This window comes from Sinocyclocheilus anshuiensis, unplaced genomic scaffold (genome assembly GCF_001515605.1).
Source record: "Sinocyclocheilus anshuiensis isolate Anshui unplaced genomic scaffold, SAMN03320099.WGS_v1.1 scaffold524, whole genome shotgun sequence".
NCBI lineage: Eukaryota > Metazoa > Chordata > Actinopteri > Cypriniformes > Cyprinidae > Sinocyclocheilus > Sinocyclocheilus anshuiensis.
In genome coordinates this window covers 1,545,763-1,565,449 of record NW_015555703.1, presented here as the reverse complement: position 1 = coordinate 1,565,449, position 19,687 = coordinate 1,545,763, and the positions used below count along the sequence as shown (strand labels likewise).

Sequence of the window (19,687 nt, the reverse complement as noted above, 5' to 3'; positions counted from 1 at the left end):
TATATTTATTTTTCAGTATTGTTTAATGTTCAACAGAACTTGGGTACATAATGTTTAATCATGCCCTCACTAACTGTAATTTTCATTCGCTGGGACAATATGTTTTCTGAGGATAATGGTTCATGACTAGTCAAGTAAGTGTTTACCATTAAATCCACACAGACGTCTTTCCATTTTTTGCTATTGTCCCTGCCCTCTCAGTGCTGGCTTTCGGTCGTGCACCCTGTTTCTCCTGAGCTGTATTGACCCGGTTCTGTTCTGTCATTGTGCCACCAGACACAGGGCTGCTAGCTCTGGAGATATGAGCACTTTTTGTGTTATATGTCTGAAACGCCATGTCAAGTTGTTCCTGAGCTACTCGTAAATGGTGGTGCAGAGTAGCCAGGTCAGAGGGAATATTCTCATCAGGACTTGTGCAATGCTGTTCTGGAACCACTTTGGGCATGTTCTGGTCCTGTAGGATGATGCTGTTGGGAATGCGACCCGGTTTGTCCGATTTAACCACCAGGTTGTATCCTGGCGGAGAACTAGAAATGTTCCTGGAGTAAGGGTAGCCGTATGGAGGTTGTTGACCATGGCTTCGACGTTTACGAAGAGTGTCACGGAAGGCACCAATCCCCAAGTGGAACATCTCACAAACATTGAGCAGCAGACAAAGACAGCTCTCCACATACATGATGAGTAAAAAGATGGTCTTCTCGGTGGGTCGTGAGACGAAGCAGTCTACCCTATGCGGACATGGGATCTTGTTGCAGACATACGAAGGGTTAACACGGAAGCCATAAAGGAGATACTGACCAGTGAGGAACCCCACTTCAAAGATGGCACGGGATAAAAGCTGAAGCACATACATCCTCATCAAGCCTTCTTGCATGATCCTACGGCGGCCATCATGCTTCACTGGATCTTTGCCATTGTCTGTCTCTGGTTTGACCTCCTGCTCATCCAACGTGTCTTCTTCATAGATCATTGGCTCGGCGTCATCTTCCTCCAAGACCTCCTCTAGGTGTTGTCCATTTCTCCACCGACTGTGGTGGTTCCTCTTTTGATAAATTTGGTTCTTGCACCGTTCCTCCTCTGAGGCACGGGCAATCTTATGGATGGCGTAACCCAGATACATGACGGAGGGGGTGGATATCATGATGATCTGGAACACCCAGAACCGGACGTGTGACAGTGGGGCAAAGGAATCGTAGCATACGTTGTCACAGCCGGGCTGCTTAGTGTTGCAGGTGAACTTTGTTTGCTCATCTGAGTAGATTGACTCACCTCCCACTGCGGTCAAAACGATCCGGAAAATAATTAATACAGTCAGCCAAACTTTCCCCACAAACGTGGAGTGGTTGTGGATTTCCTCCAGTAGTCGAGTGAGAAAGCTCCAACTCATGTTGGTGACAGAGACTCTTTACTTATGTTCTGCAAATAGGAGAAAAAATGAGCAATGTAAGCCAAATAAAAATTCTACATGCATACATATACAAGATATTGGAAAAATTACAGTTTTTGACACAAAAGACTTATTTGCTGCAACCTGAATTATGCAGCTTCATTAACAAGGCTCATTCTGTTGATGTTTACAGGGTGCACCTCTACTTTCCTTTAAAGGCTGATTGATGTCTGTTGTGTTTGAGGTACTGGAGAACGAACATAATGGACTGTGCTTCAATATGCAAAATATTGCCTTAAAATAGCCTATCATAAGTTAAATACAATAAGAGTCTTCGTAACAATCAAATATACTGTGCAAAGGAGCACTGTGAATAATAGAAACTGTACAAACACCTTATACTCATTATCAATGCACTTCGCTCTGTTTATTCCTGAGAACTCTTCTTGGATTAGGTGCCAATTGTTTCCTATGGATGAATTTCCTGAGTTGTTTTGTGTGATTTTTCTGTTTCTCAGGTAAGGTATCAGGATGTGCAGTTCTTTGATATCGCCTGTCAGGCAATGGTGCAGCATAATCTCTCACTACACACTCAAGTCATTTCCGAACTCCAGTTTATTTCAGGTCACAGATTAATTGTTCCTAAGGACAAAACTCGGCCACAAAATTTCAGTCAAAGCTCAGCCCATGGGTATGTCTGACAAAGATTATTCAGAAGATGATCCAACAAATAAGGGTGAGTCTTCAGCTCTTTGAAAAACAAAGCAATGTTATAGAAAACTTTAAAATCATATTAAACAAAAAAATCATGTTTTTTTTTCATTCATGATTCATGACACTTTTCATTTTAAAAAAGTTTTATACTATTTGAAAAATCATGCGTATTAAACATTTAGTTATTTAAATGTTTGAACGTGCGCATTTTGAACGTGAAATGGTGAAGTGGTCCAAAACAAGCCAGACTAATAGAGAAGCATGCATTTCCAGGTCCCTAAGTGTTTTTTTTTTTTTTTGTATGTATGTACTAGCAGTTTATACTATTTTATAGCACTTACTATTCAATTCTATATTTGTATATATTTTTTTTTTATTATTTACTATTTTAATTATTTTAATTTAATTGATATATTGTACTAACCAACCCCTAACCCTAAACGTAACCAGAAATATTTTTGAAATTTTTAACCTAATATGTTTTATATTCTGGTTATTCCCTATATTCTGGATTTACATTCAGTTTTCTTGTTCTATTTTCTGTTTTCTACAAGAATCCTATTTTTCCAACAGCCCAAGCTGTTCTTATTTTATAAGTTCTTATTTTATTTTGTGTGGCATGGCACTCACTTTTTGTCTGGAGTGTGACCAGCTTAAAGTGCAGTAAGGGGTGAAACTGTTTGCACTACAACTTAGCATACCGCATAATGAACTGTTTTCGCACTACTAATATAACTGGAAGAGGCTGAAAACAAAATTTCTTGATCACTTGGAATCTAATTTGGAGCTTATTTACTATTTACATTTTTTTCCTGTTGCTTGGGCTGTTGGAAGATATTGCACAAAGAAATGAAACAGCAATACAATAAACTAACAAACAGATTACGGTAAAAATAGGTATTATGTAGTTACATCTCAAAATAACTCGTATATCATTCACTAGAGTTGCGTAAGGGGGGGGATCTTCACATAATCTGCACTGTGATATCAGAATCATGTTGCATTGTGATATATGGAGCTGTCTGACATATGCATAGACTCACTCCCTAAAATCAAGGGGTTGAAAAGGATCCAGTTCATGCAATCTCAAATTCATTACTATCGGATGTAGGCTAAAGTCTGAGCGAGCGAGATCAACCAAGGGGTGGAGCTTAGCAAAGGGTCAATTAAAAAAAAAAAAATGCAAAAAAAATGTTTCTCCCTGAAGTATATGAACTGGCCCCTGTTCGTATTTTCAACATGCCATTCCCTAATGTGGGATTTGCCATCTCCCATACCATCTGAACCGGCAGGAATGGCTGCAACAGGCTCACATTGTGTATCTTAGAGGAAAGCAAGGATAACTGGACACAGATGGTACTCACTATTCGTGGAACCTCATAGCCTGAGACACCTCAGGGAAAATAGGTGTTTGGTTGAGTGGATACTTTCAAAGGAACATGTAAAAAAGTGTGCAATCTTTAAATGCAGTTGCTAAAACCTCAGCAGATTTGAGTCTGAAATTAAATGAATCATTTTGCTCAAGTTTGCTCAGTGTAATTGACGGTATGTTTTCAGTTATCAGGTTGTGCACATGGGTTAAAGAGTACCGTCATATAACAACATTTATCCAGGTCAATTTAAGGTAAGGTCATGTCGAGTTAAATTACGGTTGTGCATTTCTATTAGTCACTCTTTTGCCACTCAAATCATAATCAGTCAATGAAAAATAAGTCCCGTTGTAAAAACTGCATTTTACATTACATTCAGTATCATTCATAACCTTATTACTTCAATCTCATTCGTGGAATCAAATGTGAAATTATAAAGACTTTGGCATACTGGCCCAAAAAGTTGTCTTCTATCATTTAAACACACTGTATAAGCCACTGAATGTATATGTTTAATAACTGCCTATAACAAAAGCATAGAGTAAACATGCAGATCATAAATATAAATATGTGTCAAAGGATGACTAGAGGAGGCAGTCAAATAAAGACAAACTATTTATATTGTGTTATAATAATTACCCCATTCTCTTTTTCCAGAAGTTAATATCACAGATGAGATTTGAAAAAGAGATTAGATGATTCTGTTGTAAATATTTACATCTCTGTGAACAGGGGCTAAATCTTAGGCAGCTACGGTACTTTGTAAATCTGTGTGTGCTATCCGTTCTGTCCATAAAACTGCAAAACACAGACAAAATGAAAGAAAATCTGAATCACAGCGTGCAACTAAACACAAATATTGTCACAGCCAATTCAGTGAGGTAACTGTGCTTGATTTGCCATAGAATTAAGCAAAGAAATATGCCCTTAATTAATGAACAAAATCGGATAGCCTCTCAATCAGCAGTTCAATCAAGCAGCTTGAGCTACATTTAAATTATATTTAACAGTACAGAGAATCTGCATAAAAAATAATTAAAAGGCTATGAGTTTTGTCTTAAAAACAAATGTTTTAAATAAATGTTGGTTATCTACATTTGTTAACTGTCTATAATTAAGTTATGATCTTATATTGTACATTTCACACATTTTTTCATGTTTCTTCAAATATGACTTGTAATTGTCTTGTAATTAAGTCACCTAAAACACATGAACAACTGCAAAATATAAATGCCAAATGTATCAAAGTCAGAGACCAAGCAGTTTATTTTTCATTAAACCTGCAAATATACAAACAATTAAAAAGTTAATTTTGAAAAATGACAAACAGGATATTGGAGTGCTGTATTAATATGAAGTATTCTTTTTTCGTATTGATATTTTTTACAGGTTTTTTTTTTTTTTTTTTACCGGTATTTTGAACTTTGCACTGTGTTGCGTTCTAGAACTAAAGGAATGTAACCACTTTTTTTTCCCAAATAAATAGGCCTACGTTCATTTTTTAGGGATTTTTAGATCGCAGATATCATTCGTCTCTCACGCGTGTTATCGACTAAGAGGAAATTACATACGGACCTTGGGAAGCTGCGCCGAGGAAACACCTCCCGAGGACGTGCGCTCCATCTGGTCATAACTTTCCGCCAAACTGCGGCGACCTCTCAGCATTCCACTTCAGGTGCGCTCAAAGAAGCGGTCGCCTGTCCACAGTCAAAAGGAATATCGTGATCCATTATCATCTAACAGCCACAGAGAGCGCTCCGCATCCCGTGTGCCCTCTGCAGACAGCGCACGAGAGAGCGTCAGTCTCATTGACTCCTCACACTCATCTCTGACTCGAGCTTGTTTTGCACCCACCGCCGGGAGAGGAAGTACAAAGAGAAAGAAAAGTGTTCCTCTGGCTAAAGGCCCTGAATCAAGGGTTTAAACTCCTAGACTGACCGCTGGTGTGTTCCAGCACAGTTGCCATGACAACCTCATGCACCGTAATCATACTAAAATCACTTGAAAAGGGTAGGTTTGCTATAGAAAACCTAAAATGTGTTAATAAAAGTGTGACTGACAGATCGACAGGCCCGTGTAGTGGCTCAGTGTTCTACATTTATAAGGAGAATGTCCATTAATATCCAACTATTGTTTAATTTACAGAGGAACAAATCCTAAAAATAGACTTTAGAACACAAACTAGTTAATCATCTATTTTTAGTAAGATTTACTAAATAAAGCCGAGACATTGGTTGGCCAGGGCTCAACATGCATTCCTGGACAGATCATTGCAACCTGGAGTACCTCCAACAAGCTAAACAATGAATCCTTTCAGTGTTTTCGCCAAGTAATTGATTTTCAGGGGCATTTTACCTTTTTAAAGGCATTTTTAGAATTATTGTATCAAATGTATATGTGTTGTCTTTTAGGTCAAATATTTATTCAAGTATTTATTTAATCAATCCGAATACTGTGGGCTGTTATCAATAACATTTTATCAACATCAGCAAATGACACACTCCAAAGGTGGTACAGCCTAGGGCGGCACTATTATGAAATATTAAATAATAAAATCATTATTGTCAGTTATTGTCCTTGATATTGTAATAATTAATTGAATGTTGATTAATAGAACAAATAAAAAAAGGCAGTCAATGACTTAAATCACAACTTTAGGTTAATATTAGAGCCCGACCGATATGGGTTTTTTGGGGCCGATACCGATACCGATATTTGGGAGCAAAAAAAGGCCGATATCGATATATCGGCGACAGGCTCATATCGGCCGATAATATCGGCTAAACGATATATCGGTCGGGCTTTAGTTAATATTGTGTGGCTTTTTTTGTTGTATCATTTTTGTTCATTTTGGTGCCATTCCCGGTTTATTTCCAACCCTGGAGAGAACTAAAATTGTATATATTCTGTATCTGACTACACTTGGAAAAAAAAAATATCATGTGAATATATAATAATTGTACTTTGCAGCACATCAGAAATGTATTGTATTGTATTTACCTGTATAAACCTGTATCTCCCATACCATCTGAACCGGCAGGAATGGCTGCAACAGGCTCACATTGTGTATCTTAGAGGAAAGCAAGGATAACTGGACACAGATGGTACTCACTATTCGTGGAACCTCATAGCCTGAGACACCTCAGGGAAAATAGGTGTTTGGTTGAGTGGATACTTTCAAAGGAACATGTAAAAAAGTGTGCAATCTTTAAATGCAGTTGCTAAAACCTCAGCAGATTTGAGTCTGAAATTAAATGAATCATTTTGCTCAAGTTTGCTCAGTGTAATTGACGGTATGTTTTCAGTTATCAGGTTGTGCACATGGGTTAAAGAGTACCGTCATATAACAACATTTATCCAGGTCAATTTAAGGTAAGGTCATGTCGAGTTAAATTACGGTTGTGCATTTCTATTAGTCACTCTTTTGCCACTCAAATCATAATCAGTCAATGAAAAATAAGTCCCGTTGTAAAAACTGCATTTTACATTACATTCAGTATCATTCATAACCTTATTACTTCAATCTCATTCGTGGAATCAAATGTGAAATTATAAAGACTTTGGCATACTGGCCCAAAAAGTTGTCTTCTATCATTTAAACACACTGTATAAGCCACTGAATGTATATGTTTAATAACTGCCTATAACAAAAGCATAGAGTAAACATGCAGATCATAAATATAAATATGTGTCAAAGGATGACTAGAGGAGGCAGTCAAATAAAGACAAACTATTTATATTGTGTTATAATAATTACCCCATTCTCTTTTTCCAGAAGTTAATATCACAGATGAGATTTGAAAAAGAGATTAGATGATTCTGTTGTAAATATTTACATCTCTGTGAACAGGGGCTAAATCTTAGGCAGCTACGGTACTTTGTAAATCTGTGTGTGCTATCCGTTCTGTCCATAAAACTGCAAAACACAGACAAAATGAAAGAAAATCTGAATCACAGCGTGCAACTAAACACAAATATTGTCACAGCCAATTCAGTGAGGTAACTGTGCTTGATTTGCCATAGAATTAAGCAAAGAAATATGCCCTTAATTAATGAACAAAATCGGATAGCCTCTCAATCAGCAGTTCAATCAAGCAGCTTGAGCTACATTTAAATTATATTTAACAGTACAGAGAATCTGCATAAAAAATAATTAAAAGGCTATGAGTTTTGTCTTAAAAACAAATGTTTTAAATAAATGTTGGTTATCTACATTTGTTAACTGTCTATAATTAAGTTATGATCTTATATTGTACATTTCACACATTTTTTCATGTTTCTTCAAATATGACTTGTAATTGTCTTGTAATTAAGTCACCTAAAACACATGAACAACTGCAAAATATAAATGCCAAATGTATCAAAGTCAGAGACCAAGCAGTTTATTTTTCATTAAACCTGCAAATATACAAACAATTAAAAAGTTAATTTTGAAAAATGACAAACAGGATATTGGAGTGCTGTATTAATATGAAGTATTCTTTTTTCGTATTGATATTTTTTACAGGTTTTTTTTTTTTTTTTTTACCGGTATTTTGAACTTTGCACTGTGTTGCGTTCTAGAACTAAAGGAATGTAACCACTTTTTTTTCCCAAATAAATAGGCCTACGTTCATTTTTTAGGGATTTTTAGATCGCAGATATCATTCGTCTCTCACGCGTGTTATCGACTAAGAGGAAATTACATACGGACCTTGGGAAGCTGCGCCGAGGAAACACCTCCCGAGGACGTGCGCTCCATCTGGTCATAACTTTCCGCCAAACTGCGGCGACCTCTCAGCATTCCACTTCAGGTGCGCTCAAAGAAGCGGTCGCCTGTCCACAGTCAAAAGGAATATCGTGATCCATTATCATCTAACAGCCACAGAGAGCGCTCCGCATCCCGTGTGCCCTCTGCAGACAGCGCACGAGAGAGCGTCAGTCTCATTGACTCCTCACACTCATCTCTGACTCGAGCTTGTTTTGCACCCACCGCCGGGAGAGGAAGTACAAAGAGAAAGAAAAGTGTTCCTCTGGCTAAAGGCCCTGAATCAAGGGTTTAAACTCCTAGACTGACCGCTGGTGTGTTCCAGCACAGTTGCCATGACAACCTCATGCACCGTAATCATACTAAAATCACTTGAAAAGGGTAGGTTTGCTATAGAAAACCTAAAATGTGTTAATAAAAGTGTGACTGACAGATCGACAGGCCCGTGTAGTGGCTCAGTGTTCTACATTTATAAGGAGAATGTCCATTAATATCCAACTATTGTTTAATTTACAGAGGAACAAATCCTAAAAATAGACTTTAGAACACAAACTAGTTAATCATCTATTTTTAGTAAGATTTACTAAATAAAGCCGAGACATTGGTTGGCCAGGGCTCAACATGCATTCCTGGACAGATCATTGCAACCTGGAGTACCTCCAACAAGCTAAACAATGAATCCTTTCAGTGTTTTCGCCAAGTAATTGATTTTCAGGGGCATTTTACCTTTTTAAAGGCATTTTTAGAATTATTGTATCAAATGTATATGTGTTGTCTTTTAGGTCAAATATTTATTCAAGTATTTATTTAATCAATCCGAATACTGTGGGCTGTTATCAATAACATTTTATCAACATCAGCAAATGACACACTCCAAAGGTGGTACAGCCTAGGGCGGCACTATTATGAAATATTAAATAATAAAATCATTATTGTCAGTTATTGTCCTTGATATTGTAATAATTAATTGAATGTTGATTAATAGAACAAATAAAAAAAGGCAGTCAATGACTTAAATCACAACTTTAGGTTAATATTAGAGCCCGACCGATATGGGTTTTTTGGGGCCGATACCGATACCGATATTTGGGAGCAAAAAAAGGCCGATATCGATATATCGGCGACAGGCTCATATCGGCCGATAATATCGGCTAAACGATATATCGGTCGGGCTTTAGTTAATATTGTGTGGCTTTTTTTGTTGTATCATTTTTGTTCATTTTGGTGCCATTCCCGGTTTATTTCCAACCCTGGAGAGAACTAAAATTGTATATATTCTGTATCTGACTACACTTGGAAAAAAAAAATATCATGTGAATATATAATAATTGTACTTTGCAGCACATCAGAAATGTATTGTATTGTATTTACCTGTATAAACCTGTAATTCCAACAATGTTAATTATTGTTCAGACCAACACAAATGCAGAAAGACAGAGACTAACCTTAATATATTCTTGTGTTATGTAAGGGTTTTAATTTGTTCTGCTCATCACAGCTCTACAGATGAAAGGCTGTTGTCTAGAGGGAGTGCCTTACTCATTCACAATAGACAGTGCCATGACAGAGCATTGCATGTTCAGTGAGCAGAAAACTATCAGTGGACTTCCATGGACGTGTGTGTACTTAAGCCTCTGTGAACTGGATGCCCACTCACTCAGACGGACCGTTGGCCTCCATCCTCCAGAGGCCATGCCTCTCTGCCCACTTACATGACAGAACACATCTCAAAAGCCGTGAACCCCTCATCGGTCATTCTCAAGATGAGTGTCTGCTAAAACTTCATAACAATTTAGGTACATCACCCATTCATGTCACCTCTCATAGATGCATCATGAGTCATGAGAGCACGTGTGCCATTGCTCCAAAATCTGTATGTCTACAAAAATGTAAACAAAATATGCAATCACCAAAATCATTTTATATGCAATCACCAAACATCAAATATAAATGAATACTGATATTGTATGCAAATGTATGTATTCTGCAAATACCCATGGTTTATCATGATCAGAGAAGACATTTGCTAGATCTTAGTCAATCTGTAATTATATAAAAATAAACAAATTCAAAATTCTTAAATCAATAGTAATCTGGAAAAACTCATCATTTACACACTCCTTTGTGGTTCCAAAACTGCTTGACTTTCTCTCTCTCTCTCTCGTGTAACACAAAAGGTGAATAGTTGCTCTATTCCATGTAATGAAATGGAGACTGGAGCTCAAAATGACTAAACAAGCACCATCACTATCATAAAAGTGGTCCATCAATGACTCAGTATGCACATCATTTTCATCTGCAACTAGATCACACAACTGGCCAAGAGCAAATCCAGCCTTCTTGACTGTCAAGTATACATTCATGACATGATATTTATGTACTGTGAAAGGTGGTGTTCAGCAGGACTAAATGGGCACAGTCTCCGATAAATGGTGGCGAATGTAGGTTTAATTGATGATTGATTACATTTGTAATATATGTAATGAAAAAATTATTAGTATAAATATATAGTTCAGTCATGAAACTCTAGATGGCGCATTCTGACGGGGTGTTAACGTAACTTATGATATTCAGAGAGTTAAACGACCTGGTATCGCCGTATGCATTGGCAGTAGCAAGTTGCTGTACTTGCTTGCAGCAGCAGCAATAATCTACAACTACAGCAATAACCAACAGCAGCAGCAATTCAGCAGCAGCGTAGCAGATCTGTTCCGCCAAGTACATTAACATTGTCATATCCATCACCATGCTAAAATCTTCAGAGAGTTGTCATGATTGAAGTGTATTTGTCAGGTACGTCATTTCATGCTCCACAAATAAATAAATAAATAAAGCAGGTTTGGAATGAGATGGGAGTGAGTAAATGCTAACAAAATTTAGATTATCAGGTTAATTACTTTCAGTAGTGCTTTGGCAACATCATCTGTCATCTGTCCTTAAAGCTAGTTTGGTTGCTTTTTTTTATTTTTTGGGTTGCTGCATCACAATGATACAGTTGGACTGGCTGGTGAAGTGAGCAACCAGTATTTGCTCTTTCTAATGTCAACTTTAGTTTCTCCAAAAATCTTAAATTGATGGGGATGGTCTTAGGTCACAGATGTCAGGGTTTATGTAATAAATCAAGTTCAACTGAGAAGTGCCCTCAGAGAAACACTGACAGAAAACCCTCATCTAAACAACAAGCATATATCTCCAAAGTCCTTCCAAAGAACCGCTTCCATATACTGACTCTCTCTCAGTCACAGACACACACACACACACACACACACACTGGGTGGAACCATCAGCTAGTGTGGCGGCTAACCTATAGGCGGTTTTTGTTGTGGCAGTCTCATTTGGTTACATCTCTTCACTGAGCCAGGCTTAAGGCTGCCTTTGGGTCAATGCCACTTACACAGAGTTTGATGAAAACATGAATCTACTGAGGTGACTTCGAACAACTGCCCAAAGGTTCATGCCAACATTGCCAGAGAAACTTCCTTTGAACTCTGAAGTCTCTCATCCGGCTAGCACTATAATCAAGTGCAGAACGACATCGCTGGAACATCACACAAATGACAAGATAATGTATATCTACAGCTGCAGCCGACTCAGCATGATGTTACAAACGCATTCTCAAATCCAAGATCAGTTGGGCTCACTTAAACTGGTTGTTTGAGGACAAAACTTAATAATAGGATAATATAATATAATAATAATAAGATGTTTCAGAGACCGAGCAAGTTATTACATTTTAATGAAAGATTACAAAGATACACATTATTTCTCTATTGGATAGTATACACTAATATACCGTTTACATAGTCTAAAAGTTGACTTTTCAGCACCTTAATCTGCATCAGCTAAAGAATTATAAAAACTTCTGTGTACGTCTCTGGTACCATCACATATAATTCTATATTTCAAGCAAAAGGAAGCCCATAAATTTAATGTGGCCTAAATGAATCCATTTAGAAAGTGTTCAAGCATTGACACACTGCTGCCTAACTGAACTCTGTCAGAGCACTTAGGGTGTCACACTGCCAATGAGCTTTTGTGCACTTCTGACATTTCAAGTGGTAAATGTGAATATTGAGAATATGTATGTAAACCCTGGAAATGTATAAAGCACAGGTTATAGCAATTCACTAATTATCCTCCAAAGCTTAGCTGCTGAAGGAAATTATTTTTCTGTCTGTTCAGTGATTCATAAAATGCTTCACTTTCCTTGCATAGAACAGTATAAAGTGTCCGGATAGAAATGGTTTCGTCATGAGATTGATTTATGACTGTCTGTGTGGCCATAAACTGTTGGCCATATTTCAGACAAGACCTCTTAAAACATGTAAATTGTAAAACACACTTAAATCGCGGATATCTTACTGAAATTTGTTGTTCTGGAATGGTTTTTGAAAAAAGCAAGGCATCTTGCTTTTTTTCAAAGCTCAACATCTGCAGATGTCAAATGACAGGGGGAAAAAAACATGTGAGAGGTTTTCCTGGATAAGAATCTTTTTTCCATTCCCTTTAGTCCCGCTAAAGTTAAAAACAATATTTCATAAACAGCAGTTTAATAGACACCGGCTGTTCTGTTTGCCTTAGCTAGATCTGATTTTTACAGACACCGATAAGTACATGCATTGCATAGTAAACACAAAACTAAATAATAGCTTTAATAGATGAAACTTTTACATATTCTGAAGAAAATGTGAGCGGTTGCCCATGCAAAACTCACCGCTACAGGTTTACTGTGTTATATTTTGTTGCCAAGTCATTGCTATAAGGTGTTCTGAGTGTTTTTAGCATGATTGTATTCAATATTTTGGTCTCTAGACATGGCTTGGGTTCATCCTTCATTGTAAGTCTATGGATTTTCACTTTTTTGTTTAAAGCAGCTGTTGCACGCATGCCAACACAATCATATAGACACTGCGCTCATCATATGGAATAGTTTTTAACACTCAACTTCAGCAAGCCTGAGTTTTTTTCTCTTTCACATGATCTTGTCAAAACTGCCCATGTCATGCGGGGGGTGAGGCGAAGCCTAAGGACTCTTCTTCACTCCCGGGTTCACCAGGGTTGTAATAGCAACAGAGAGCCAGATCTCTTCCTCAGAGGCCCAGCAGAGCTGCAGCGTTCTGGGTGAACTCAGCCAACTCACACCCCAGGCCTCCCCACTTCATCTCTAACAGCAATGAGAGACTTTCTCTAGAAATTCACTCAAATCTCATTTTCTATTCAACTTTTCACTCAACTGTCATGATGAGAATCGAATTTGTAACTACTAACTAGAATTCAAAATAGAAGCATATATTTGCCACATGACATTGTAGATAAATAATAGAAAAAAATGAATTATCTTTCAATTATTTTTCTGTACATACTCATAAATTTATAAATAGTATCAGAATTTGCAACTATACTAATTTGAGACCACTAGATGGCAGGGCTGTAAAATTTAGAGTGAATTTTAGGGAAGACCCTTGTGCACCATGAGCTTAGTGACTTTGCCTTTTCTTCATATACTGTGAATAGGTTAATGGTTCCCATTTGTGTTAATTTATAAAGGTCCATAACAAAAAAATATATATATTTATCCAATTGTACTGAATTAGCTAAATGAAGACACAGAATGTGTGTGCGAAGAAGAGTGTGCTGTAGAATGTCTCATCAACAAATAACCTCACAAACCCTGATCAGTTCCCAAAATCCCCATGGTTGAGTAGTTAAATGAAAACCATAATAGCATTTGACATAGCAGTCATTTCATGCTGCAAATTACAACATTCAGAACGCTTGAACTGACTTGTTGACTTGCAGGACACTGTCTGGATATATTCCAATTAATGGTTTATTAAGTTCAACTGAGCTTTAAGGGAATCTTTAAAAAGACTCATTGTGAAGAAAAAAAAAATATATATATAATGTGGTTCTACCACATGTACATTTACTTATCTGCATAGACTCCTTCTACCTTCACATTTATTTAACACATTTGGCTCATTTACCTAATTTTCTATTTCATATTTCATTCTGTTCTGTGTGACTTCTGAACAGAATCTCAGCCTTTTGAGATCTAGTCTGATTAAATTAATAATGGGTTTCAAATGTATTTGACTTAAAATTTCTAATAATATTTTAATAATTTTAAAAGACCTCTTCCAAAAGCACACGAGAAAAAAAAAAATATTTATGTGCAGGTAACCTTCACTCACTTGTAGGTGGATGTTGTATGTAAACATGTGGAACTGGACGGCTGAATGACTTGGCAAAATCCAGCATCATAGGATCATATACACATTGGTTTATTGGCTTATTTCGAAAAAGTGAGTTTTGATTGAGTAACTTAGATCTGTGCTGGCTCAAGCCACAAACAGTTTCAGGCGGTTCAATCCAATTTGGTGAACTGGATAAAAAGAACTGGATCAAAAGAATGATTCGTTCATGAACCAGACATCACTCCAGACCGATTGCCTGAGGCTATCGAATACAGGTAATAATGATGTTGCACAGACTGATCGTTTCGCTTCATAAGACCTCAATATAGCATCAGGAGCCACGGGTATTAATTTTGCGTTCCTTGATGTGCTTTTTTGACTATCAAAGTGATAGCCGCTGACTTGCATTTCATGAAACACCAAGGACCATAGTTTCAGATAAATTTCTTCTTTACTGTTCTACTGAAGAAAAAAGTGACTTACATGTTGGATGGCCTGAGGGCAAGCAAATTAACAGCAAATGTTCCTTTTTGGGTGAACTATATCTTCAAAGCTGTCTCCAAATGTTCAAAAGGATGCCCCACTCAACGACTATAGATAAGTCCCAAGAAGAAACATAAGCAAGATGGAAAGATCTCAGCCGTCTGGTGTTAAATACCTCCCCAAAGAAACGCCATCAATTGGTACATGTCCAGCAGTGTAGCTGGGGCTACCTCTGAGGATCCACCTCTTCCCTGCCGAACCTTGCGGTCTGAGGATGCAACCTCCATTCTCCAGGCCTCAACCCATGCTCAAGTGAAAATCTGCTCCCAAATTCAACTGACCGAGGATATGCACAGCCATGAGTGACAGAAACGTATTCTGCATCCAAAAAAGTATGTGCTAACCTCCACATGAGGCCAGAACACATTTCCCCTTGATGGTGTCCTGACAACTTCTTAACACTCTTGAATGTCCTGAAGGAAATAGCTCAAAACTAGAAAAACTGCCATTATTTTCGGGCAATTTTTGTGCCATGTGAGATGATCGCCCTTCCAAACTCTGTAGGCTGGACGAATTTTGTAAACAGCACCCCAACCTACTGGAATTGTTTCTAAGGTAACAGGGTCAGATAGCATCTGCGTGTAACCCTCATTGTAAAGTAGGGATGCCAACAGGGATGAAATCCTCAACTTTTGACCACTACTGAAGCAAAGCCCTAATTGTAAAACCAGTGAATCCATTGACATGAGACCCCAAAATCTACAACCAGGCCTACAGGAATGTCTTGCCCTGTTCTGATTCGATCAAAGATGAATAGACTGGAAACAAGTAGTAGACAATTGCGTAGTGCATGAGTTCAGCTCTGCACACATATGCATCATAACAGTTTGAGTGCCACATTTCATCAAAGACCGTTTTGTGATCCTGACACCATAAATGTAAGAGGCTATTATTGAAAGACTGAGTAGTACAAATTATACTGGGTCTAACAGCAAACCAACTAGAATTCAGTTACTTCTTATTCAGTTGAGGCAAATGTAGGATTCTGTGTGTCTATCTGAGCATAGGAATATTTCTTGCCTAAAGTGCAGGAGGGAGTTTTTTCTTTTAAAAACAATAACCATGAATGTTTGTCAGTTATATATGTATAGTATATCAGTAATGGTGGCATATTTGGCTGCACTATATTTTGAGATTTCACTGGAACGGAGAGCATTGAATGTTAATGAAACATTATCGTCTGGTAAGGGAAGGATTGAGAGTAAAAGTGCTCTGGTAACTGCTTAAATAACAGCACTGAAGAGCTCACATAATCAGAGTATTTTAAGGTTGGTGAATTGAAAAACAGAGGGCAGAAACCCTGAAGAAAGAAATGGCATCTTAATGAAAAGAAGCTCAACAAAAAATGAAATATCAAACACAAGTGAACACTTTGAACCTGCATATGTACCCCCTGGGAATAATTGCTCACGATAAGCCTTCAAAAAAAAAAAAAATCTAAAACTGTTTGTAATACCCAAAGTATAGGGATGCCCAGTCAGTCCCAACCCCAATATAAACAACAGTAAAAGCTCTGTTGTATTGCCATGATATTAGTTTACTAAGTGCTCATTAGACGTCCAAACAGTGAGAATGTTTCTACGCTAATGTAATGTTTGAGTGAATCGATCTGTTTTGCAATCTACTCACAGTGGAGTCCACTACCCTCATGTTTGTGCCTGGCACTGTCAGTGGATCCAGGCCACACAGGAAGCAGAAAGGAGCAGCTGCTGTTACAGTTTGGACTCAGTTTTAGGGTACGTTTACAAGACAGCAATGTACTAAAAATGGAAAAGTTTTTCCTTTGTGTTTTTGAAGTTTCGTGTACATATGACAATGTTATCAAAATGATTCTTGTTCACATGGATTTGCAAAAACGGCTAAAAAAACTGTATTACGCATGCCCGGCCAGTAGCTGGTAATGTCACTTTGTAAAGAAGCACTACGCACACACATGCCTATAGACTGAGCATGTAATACGCATGTGGATGACATCACCGTTTTCACAAATTCCTGTTTTTGTAGTTTACACAGAGACAATAACAGTATAATTTTCAAAAACTTGCACTTTCAAACCCGTTTTCAAAAGTTTGTTTACAGGCCCCTAAAATACTGTCGTCGTGTAAATTAACAGCCAAAATGTATAAAAGGTGTTTAGTTGAAAGCGGTGCTGTGTAAACACCTCCTTAGTTGTGAAGAATAATCCCAGTATGACAACACTATCATATACTAAACTGTGCTTTTAGTGAGATTGTAGTACTTGATATTATTTTTAACATAGGCAAAAAGGTACAGAATAACAATGCCTTGGTACCTTTGTGCCGTTTGACCTGCCCCACACGAGTAAATGACTCTTTCAGTCAGTTCACAGAACGAGGTCATTGTTGTTGTTCAAAGGTCACATTTGGCTACAGCATAGCAAAGAGCTCTTAAAAAGCACTTGTTGCACACACTAGAGACACTCAACTTTGATCTGAACAATCAGAGTTACTTTAGGGCAAAATTGTTAACCATAGGCATTTAATTAAATGCACTTATTTTTATAATAAGGTTGTCAACAATGTGAACATTTTACTGTGCTGTCTGTTAACATTCATTTTATTCTGAGTAATGAGCATTTTTTATGGTTTGATTTTCAGTTAATTATAATAGCACACTCTAAAAAATACTGGGTTGTTTCAACCCAACTTTAGGTCAAATATGGACTAACCCAACCGTTGGGATACATTTTTACATTCAATTTTTAACCCAAAAGTTGGGTTAATCCATATTTGACCCAACGTTGGGTTGAAACAACCCAGCATTTTTTAGAGTGCATCAGGCACTTTTTTCCAATGCCTGCACAGTTATAAAGACTGTTGCAATGGACTCCTCTTACACCCTTTGATAACACAGTTAGATTGCAGTTTACATCAACCAGGTGTGAATTGTAAAATATTAAATCAAGCCATTTTTTAACTCCTGTGAAAACAGGCTTAGCACATTGCTTATACAACGCTTTGTTTGGAAGAGAGGTTGTGATCTGAGAAACATCCTCTGAGATGTAGCAGCCTGATATCGGAATTATCTAGATTTTTGCATAAAACACATTATCCTGATTATTTGACACTAGTTAGGCTACTAGGAAACATAAAAAAAACAGAACCTCGTACCATTACAAATATTAAATAATGTTACAAACGGAAATAATTATATTACAATATTACTCTTTCAAGAGTATTTTCCATAGTGCATGCAGAATAAACCACCCAAATACTGATAAATGCCAAACACACTGAATAGTTCACATACCTCCCCATAACGATGGCAGATCTCATCACTGATTCTTTGTAGAATTAGCAGGGATTGATCATGAACCCACAACCTTTGACACGATCACACCAGTGAGAAGTAAAGAGACACAATGGATCATTTTCCCTCAAAACCATTCACCACCAAGTACAGGCAGTGACACTCAGGAGCAACACCACAGGCCAATAGAGCCATTGTTCTCCCTTCTGTTTGTATGTTTCTTTTATTGTGGTTTCCGGCGTGATTCAGTCAGAGAGCTCTCATCTCGGTTACATTCGTTTACTCTTTCAATGAATGTTTTTCCATTGAAGTCCTAAATGGGAAACCCAATTGCTGGGTTTGTCCCTATTTTACCCAGCACTGGGTTGTATTTAACCCAGCATTTTTTAGAGTGTAATCTTTTTTGCTTGTTTACAATGATATGAAATATCATATAGTCATAATCATAATTCAAGGAAATATCAATATTCTTGAATAGAAATTACAGAGCAACATAAGGAAAATAAGTCTTGGTAATATCAAACTTGCATGTGCAATAACTGATTGTCATGGCAAGTAATGTAGAAACATGAACCAGATGTGAGAGCAGAGAAGAATAACTTATTGATAATAAAGGTGATTTTCCTCACACCTTTGATTTGTGTTCAGAAAACTTGGAATAACATGTATATTTCAATTTCATTTGTAGAGCTTGACTCTGTATGCTCATGGTATGTATTAACTGTATGGAAAAGATCAGCTTTGAAATTCTGCAAATTATGCGTTTGTGTTTCATGAACATAGCGATGGCAGATCTCTTCACCAAGTCTTGAAATGTAGAATTAGCAATAATTGATCATGAACCCACAACCTTTGACGCTATCAGACCAGTGAGAAGTAAAGAGACACAATGGATAATTTTCCCTCAAAACCATTCACCACCAAGTACAGGCAGTGACACTCAGGAGCAACACCACAGGCCAATAGAGCCATTGTTCTCCCTTCTGTTTGTATGTTTCTTTTATTGTGGTTTCCGGCGTGATTCAGTCAGAGAGCTCTCATCTCGGTTACATTCGTTTACTCTTTCAATGAATGTTTTTCCATTGAAGTCCTAAATGGGACACTGATTTTAACACTGATTATTGTGAATTGTAAAGTTATGTTTTTCTAATTGTACACTCTAAAAAATGCTGGGTTAAAATAAGGTGTGTTTTGCACACTGGAGCCAACTTGGGATGCTGGTTTTGCTTGTCCCTAAAATGGGATTCTGGTATACCAGCAGTTTCAGGACAGCAGCGCTAGGCCAGCAGTCTGACTGTAAGTTAGGGCAGAACTGACGATTGGCCAATGGCCATACGACTCTTGCTCAAATTTTCAAGAGTTTTTGAGCATGTTAAGAGCCCCGAAAGCCTTGAAAAAAACAAAAGAATAAGTACAATTTAAATGATTTGTGTTCAGAAAACTTGGAATAACATGTATA

General features: G+C 37.4%; 1 protein-coding gene across 2 annotated transcripts; it reads right to left on the bottom strand.

Annotated features, from left to right (window-relative positions):
* On the bottom strand, positions 1–18,280 carry LOC107671673 (gap junction gamma-1 protein-like). Of its 2 annotated transcripts, none has more exons than XM_016464584.1 (2): positions 18,229–18,280; positions 1–1,416 (listed from the first exon to the last, which is right to left on the bottom strand). In XM_016464584.1, the coding sequence occupies exon 2, from the start codon at positions 1,385–1,387 to the stop codon at positions 149–151; it is 1,239 nt and encodes a 412-aa protein (XP_016320070.1). In that variant the 5' UTR covers positions 1,388–1,416; positions 18,229–18,280; the 3' UTR covers positions 1–148. The 2 variants fall into 2 exon arrangements, with proteins under 2 accessions (XP_016320070.1, XP_016320069.1); XM_016464583.1 differs by lacking the exon at positions 18,229–18,280 and adding an exon at positions 5,047–5,215.
* Positions 18,281–19,687: the final 1,407 nt, after the last annotated feature.